The 7,500-nt window shown below is 41.3% G+C and overlaps 1 protein-coding gene across 2 annotated transcripts in view; it reads left to right on the top strand.

The window, feature by feature from the left end:
* LOC123512442 (dimethylglycine dehydrogenase, mitochondrial-like) overlaps window positions 1-7,500 on the top strand; it is a 46,719-nt gene that overhangs the window by 7,998 nt on the left and 31,221 nt on the right. Inside the window, exons 2-3 of one of the 2 annotated variants that reach the window (XM_045268858.1) lie at window positions 4,061-4,139; window positions 5,598-5,719. In XM_045268858.1, the coding sequence (XP_045124793.1) occupies window positions 4,061-4,139; window positions 5,598-5,719 (201 nt within the window). The remainder of the gene's footprint in view (window positions 1-4,060; window positions 4,140-5,597; window positions 5,720-7,500) is intronic. The other variant, XM_045268859.1, reaches the window with a different exon arrangement.

Here is a 7,500-nt window from a genome sequence, read left to right as displayed (position 1 = left end):
AAGCCAAGCCACCTCAGCAAAACTTAGATGATTACATCCTTTCTCATTCATATCAGCGGTAATCGTACACCTAACTCTTCTTTATCTACTTTTTTCAGTTATTTCTCCTGTCCACTTTTTTTTTTCATTCATAGCTGTTTTTCTTAAGGAGAGAGAGAGAGAGAGAGAGAGAGAGAGAGAGAGAGAGAGAGAGAGAGCAGTTGCAGTCTCTTCTTTCTATGTAAGGGGGTAAAGTTGACCAAGAGTAACATAAAACGAAAAAAAAAAAAGGCCACTAAGTTGCCAGTTTCATTGCAGGTTCGAGAGAGTTGGCCAAAGAAGAGATAAATGTCTTGAAACCTTCCTTTTAAATTAAGTCAGTTCATTCTGTTAGATATGCCTGTTTATTTCCAACCATCATCCCCATTCATACATTTGTCTTTTTTTTTCTTTTTTAAGTTCCTTATTAACTGTACTATTAACCGGAGTACTGAGTTTGTTCAGTCCAGCTATCCCTCTATTTGAGAACCAATTTCTTCTTATCTTCTTCAAATCAAGCTTTATCGAACCTGAGCCCGTTATTTCTTGTTTTATCCAGATTACTGACCCTGAAGATTTTGTATGTCTCTTGTGTGTTTGTGGCGAGGTAGAGGGCAAGTCACGTGAGGATGCACCGTCTCATCTTCAGACATTTCTGTTGTAAACACTTGATGTCTTTTAGCCTCGCCTATCCCACCTCGGTTCACGCACTGCCTAACCTCCTTAATGCAGTAGTAGTACAGTTTCGAATAATGTTAGGAGATTGCTCAGCGGCGTTAGATTCAAGCGTTAAGTCTTTATAAAGTTCTACAGGAAGGTAGATGAGGAGTACAGTAGGTTTTTCAGTTTCTAGCCAGTACAACGTTTGGAGGTGGCTGTATAGAACAAGAAAAGATGTCTCGCAAAATTTAGTGATTAAGGAATAATGTCTCAAATTGCGTTGATAAAGTCAAAATCTTGACACATTGACTCAGAATAGGGCTCCAAGTTCCTAAACTCTCTTACATGACGGACCTTTACCTTTAATTTTGATATTAGTAGTATTTTTATGCAATTTTATTTTCCTGTGTTATATGACCGCACTTGTGTCGCTAAGCAAAACTCTTTTTGTTTTTTACTATTATGTATAATCACCAGTGGTCGATATCGACTACGAGGGATCAGTGAAACTATGCAAGGGTCCATGAATATTTACGGCTAGGTGGAAGAGGTCATGCCTCCGATCTGAAATTCTCGACAATTATTTGTGAAAATTTGAAGAATATCAGCCACCATTAGATTTAAAAATAATTTCCTGAATTCAGACAATTGGTGGATATTTTTTAGTAAATCTTCAGTGCTGTAACACTACCTTCAACCAAGCCTTCCTCAACATATTTTCTTACTGTGTTGCCTTTTTATTGTGATGCATGTCAGTTATTGCTACTGTTATTACTACAGCTACTACTACTGCAACTACTAATACTAATACTACTAAGCCCAGTATTAATAGTGACTTTGGTATCGGTTTTTTTTTTTTTTTCGTTGAATTAAAAGCTATGCTGCCAGGGTGGGGGCGATAGAAAACTCGAAACTTTATTCAGGTCGATGAGATGAAAAGTTTAAGAACTGCTAGTATATAATACCTTATCACTGTTTAAGAGAAGACCTTTCTCCTTGGATTGGAAAAAAAATAGTACAAACATGAGGCCTTTTACTAAACACTTGGCGTTTGGAGTTGTTTCGTTTGGGCAGATGACTTCACACCCATTTCTATATTCTCACTACTCGCTATAGAAGGGCGCGCTATACAGTTTTTTTCAGTGTTATATTTGTTTTAGTGATACATCAGCAAGGACTTCACATTATCAACGAGGAAAAACAATCACCTCAGTGGTTTTTTAAGATAATCGTGATGTGAAGACTTAGGCTACAGTATATAGAACTTAAGAATACTTACTGTAGTTTGTAAAATGTTCTTCATAGTTGGAGGCAGGGAAGGTAAATGTCGTGGTGAGTACAGTATCTTGGACAGTAACGTAAAGTCCTTGACGACACACACACACACACACACACACACACACACACACACAGAGAGAGAGAGAGAGAGAGAGAGAGAGAGAGAGAGAGAGAGAGAAACTAACAGAAGTTGCTAGAGGACAAAAGTCGTGGCAGTCGCTTTAGGAAACGTACCCACTAACAATATATTCCTTCATTGTTCCCTACTTATAAATTAAGATTAATCATCTTTTAAACCTCCCTTGTGACTCGCCTCTAACAATATGATGACTAAACCAGTTATAGAGGGATAGATGGAGACAGATAGACTCACAAACATACGGATAGACACGTATACATACAGACAGACAGACCTGGTGGCTGGTAGATAAAGAGAAACAGACAATGACAAAATAAATCGAGTTGCAAACAAATAGTAGACAGGGCAGATAGACAAGCGGACAGATAGAAAATCAGGTATAGAGACAGGTAGACACACGGACAAATAAAAATGCAGACTGAAGGGTAGAATAAAGAGAGGGAGCAAATAGAGACGGAAATATTGAAATACAGACAGACAGACAAATGGACAAAAAGTAAAAAGGAGACAAAAGCTCATAAAAAGTGAAGTATTATTAAATGAGGATAAGAGAAAGCGGAGGAGGAGGAGGAGGAGGAGGAGGAGGAGTAAGAAAACGATTAAAACATTGTACCCTAAACTTACCCCTCCCCTCTTCCTCCCTCCTATACCTCCTCTTCCCAATCACGCGGGACCGACTATAACCAGTAATATCCAGACAATTCCCGTTGTGTTTTCGACAACAGATGTGTTATCTATGTTCTTATCTGAGTACTTTGCCCAGACCCTCATGTCCCATCACACGAGACTCTTGGCCAGTGAAGGGGACGGTTTGCTGGTGATGGTGGTGGTGGTAGTGGTGTTCTCATGTGAGATAACTCTCTCTCTCTCTCTCTCTCTCTCTCTCTCTCTCTCTCTCTCTCTCTCTCTCTCTCTCTCCGTATACCTGTAAATAAGAGAACAGATGCTTAGTGAGAGAGAGAGAGAGAGTTGAAGAGAAACAGCAATGCTTAAGAGATTGATTATGTTTATTCATTACAACATCAGATAGATTATATTAAAACAAAGATTAGAGAGACAAACTGTTCTAATATGTTACATCACCAAAGAAGACATTGCTTACGGACAAACTGCGCCTCTTTATATCACCAACCTGAAGATGAAGTAAAAATTGTAATAACAATAAAAAGATAGATAAAGGAATAAGAATATTATAAAGATGACCTATCCTCACCTGTTGAATTAACATAAACAGGCATCTTAAAAGAATATAGATTGAAAAGACAAACTGCGCCTTTTACTACTGCAACGCTTATAGAAAAGGCAGCGATATTACTGTCACGTGTACGAATAGATATCTTTCAACACTGATTACAAATATCTTTCAACACTGATTACAAATAACACAATTCTGACTTCACCATTCAGTAACCTTAGACTATTTATAAATGAGATGAAAGAAAAGACTTGAGATTTAAATTTAAACCATCGTTCACTCATTCACCTGTCACTGAAGCACACACACACACACACACACACACACACACACACACACACACACACACACACACACACACACACACACACACACACAAAGCAAACAAATTTTGTAAGAAATAAGAAAAAGGAGCAAAAACTTAGAGTAACATCCGATCTCTCATAATGAGAGAGAGAGAGAGAGAGAGAGAGAGAGAGAGAGAGAGAGAGAGAGAGAGAGAGAGAGAGAGTCTTTCCTAATAAAAGTTTACAAAGGAATGCCATGTATTTTGATGTGTGTGTGTGTGTGTGTGTGTGTGTGTGTGTGTGTGTGTGTGTGTGTGTGTGTGTGTGTGTGTGTGCGCGCGCGCGCCTGCATGCATGCTCGCAAGGCCTTTCCAATACCAACGTCACTAGTATCATCTCATCTTCTCCTCTTCCTCTTGACCATGATTCCTGCATATCCTTCATTGGACCTTTTCGTGAACTGTACCAGGCATCTTATTGCAGGCTGCAGGACACGGCTGACACGGTGATCATCGGGGGTGGCATTGCAGGCACCAGCATAGCCTACCACCTCGCCAGACAGGTACTAACACACACACACACACACACACACACACACACACACACACACACACACACACACACACACACACACACACATACACACACTTACATACACACACCACTTTCTCATCATCCGATGTCCCCATCGCATCAGCTTCTTTTACACCCAGGAGTACGATATTCTGGCGTCTCTCCCTGCTATTCATGGATTCCAGGAAGAGTTGTTGTCCATGGATTATTGTGTACGCATCGTCCAGTTGTGTAGTTAACAACTCCACTTCTTTCTTGACTTGCTTCATTTCCCGTCTTTCTTCCCGAAGGCATTTTATTTATTAAGAGTTTCCTGGCTCTTCTTGTCTCTTGGCATTCAAAAGTGTGTTAATGGCAGTTTTTAGGTCGGGGTTCGTCATTTTTGTAATCTGGCTTGCTGCCAGATTCATGACTGTATTAACATTCTCGCCATCTTCAACTCCTCGCACGGCGTCTCCGTTTCCTTGGCAACTGTGAAGTCACCCCTCTAATACGCATGCACAGGATTCGGCTGACGGATCGAAGGGGTGGTTAGTCAAATGATCAAAATTTTTATTGGTTGATATTGTCCAACACGCCGCTACTCCCAACTTCAATCAATATATTCTTACTGTGTTCATGTATTCTCTACTACGCTGCGGCTAGTTTGCAAGTCCGTAGTTTGGGAGAAATCAGGCAGTAACATACTTCTCACACACAAGCGATTCCGTAGCCATTATTTACACACACACACACACACACACACACACACACACACACACACACACACACACACACACACACACACACATACACACACACACATATCTTCCATTAAAATTATGACATATTTAATTGTGCATTTTTCCTTTGTCTATATGTGTTATATTTGTTAGTTGTGTCTTTCTTCCTTTGTATGTAAGTATGCATATATGTATGTATCTGAACATGAATGTAAGCATCTATGTAGACTTCCAAATATACATGTATATATTCAGCTCTCTCTCTCTCTCTCTCTCTCTCTCTCTCTCTCTCTCTCTCTCTCTCTCTCTCTCTCTCTCTCTCTCTCTCTCTCTCTCACACACACACACACACACACACACACACACACACACACACACACACACATTATTATGTGTGCTCAGGTGCGTTGTCTGCCCTCTGAGTCAATAGCGCCACACGTGTCTCAGGGAGGCACAGGTAAGAGTGTCCGAGAAAACCTGTTGGTTGAGCTGTGAATGACGTGTTTCTCTCATAATGGTCTTTGCCTCTAAAAATTTCTCTGACAATTGATAGATTCTTTTCGCATACACTTCGTTCTCTTAGCCACACTTCCGCTCCTTCTCCTCTTCCTCCTCCTCCGTCAGGGCAAGGAGGAGATGACTTTTATGACCTTAACCTCTATCGGTCTCACTCTTACCTTTCTTCATACTTTTGCTACCTCTCACCTCCTCCTCCTCATTGCCAGGGCCAAAAGGAGGTAGTGCTGCTAGAGAAAACAGACCTGACGGCGGGCTCCACATGGCACGCCGCGGGCCTCACCACTGCCTTCCAGGGCGTGGTGAACGCCAAGCGTCTCCACTACTACAGGTGAGGCCGCGGGAAGCAAGTTCCTGGTTATGTCACTGTCTTCTTTAGGAGCTAGTGTATGCTGTAGTAGAAGTAGTAGTAGTAGTAGTAGTAGTAGTAGTAGTAGTAGTAGTAGTAGTAGTAGTTGTGGTGGTAAAAACAGCTTCTATGAAGTTAGGCGTTCTGAGGTGTCTCCACCAGTTTTTCTCGCTCCTTCAACTGCTAACTTATCCGCCCCTGTATTTATTTTTTTTTTATGTAGGAGAGAGGGCCAGCCAAGGGCAAAAAAATATTTAAAAAGCCCACTTGGGTGTTGGTTCTCTACAAAAAAGAAAAGCGTTAACCAAAATTAGAGAGTAAATGTCTTGATACCTCCCTCTTAAAAGAACACAAGTACTCGTAGTAGGAAGGCGGAAATACAGAAGAAGGTAGGGAGTTCAAGAGTTTACCAGTGAAAGGTATGGATGATTGAGAGTACTCGTTAACTCTTCCATTAGTGAGTTGGACAGAATAGGGATGAGAGGAAGAAGAAAGGCTTGTGCAGCGAGGCCGCAGGAGTAGGGGAGGCATACAGATAGCAAGATAAGTAGAACAGTTAGCATGAAAATAGTGATAAAACATAAAAAGAGATGCAACATTTCGACGGTGAGAAAGCTGAAGACAGTCAGTCAGAGGAGGGAAGTTGATGAGACGAAAATCTTTTGATTCCACTCCTATCTAAATAAAACTGTGTGAGTGGAACCCCTCCAAACATGCGAAGAGTACTCCATACAAGGAGGGATAAGGCCCTTGTACAAAGTTAGCAGTTGGAGAGGCGAGAAAACTGGCGAAGACGCCTCAGAACGCCTGACATCATAGAAGCTGTTTTAGCAAGAGATGAGATGTGAAGTTTCCAGTTAAGATTATGAGTAAAGGACAGACCGAGGATATTCAGTGTGGAAGAGGGAGACAGTTGAGTGTCATTGAAGAAGAGGGGATAGTTGTCTGGAAGGTTGTGTCGAGTTGATAGATGGAGGAATTGAGTTTTGAGGCATTGAAAACTACTAGATTTTCTCTGCCCCAATCGAAAATCTTAGAAAGATCAGAAGTCAGGCGTTCTGTGGCGTCCCTGCGTGATCTGTTGACTTCCTGAAGGGTTGGTCGTCTCTGAAAGGACGTGGAAAGATGTAGGGTGGTATCATCAGCGTAGGAGTGGATAGGGCAAGAAGTTTGGTTAAGAAGGTCATTAATGAATAATAGAAAGAGAGTGGGTGACAGGACAGAACCCTGAGGGACACCACTATTAATAGATTTAGAAGAACAGTGGCCGTCTACCACAGCAGCAATAGAACGGTCGGAAAGGAAACTTGAGATGAAGTTGCAGAGAGAAAGATAGAAACCGTAGCAGGGCAGTTTGGAAATCAAAGCTTTTGATATGTCTAACGCTACAGCAAAAGTTTTACCGAAATCTCTAAAAGGGGATGACCAAGACTCAGTAAGAAAAGCCAGAAGATCACCAATAGAACGACCTTGACGGAAGCCATACGGGGGATCAGAGAGAAAATTGCGAGTGACAAATGTTTAAAGATCTTCCTATTCAAGATAGATTAAGAAAGTTTAGACATGCAAGAGATTAAAGCTATAGGGCGGTAGTTTGATAGATTAAAACGGTCACCCATTTTAGGAACAGGCTGAATGAAGGCAAACTTCCAACAGGAAGGAAAGATAGAAGTTGATAGCCAAAATTTAAAGAGTTTGGCCAGGCAAGGTGCAAGCACGGAAGCACAGTTCTTGAGAACAATAGGAGGGACCTCATCAGGTCC

The sequence above is a fragment of the Portunus trituberculatus genome, chromosome 33 (genome assembly GCF_017591435.1).
Source record: "Portunus trituberculatus isolate SZX2019 chromosome 33, ASM1759143v1, whole genome shotgun sequence".
NCBI classification, from domain to species: Eukaryota; Metazoa; Arthropoda; class Malacostraca; order Decapoda; family Portunidae; genus Portunus; species Portunus trituberculatus.
Note: the sequence above shows the minus strand (reverse complement) of the source record. Positions and strands in the feature narration are given on the sequence as shown.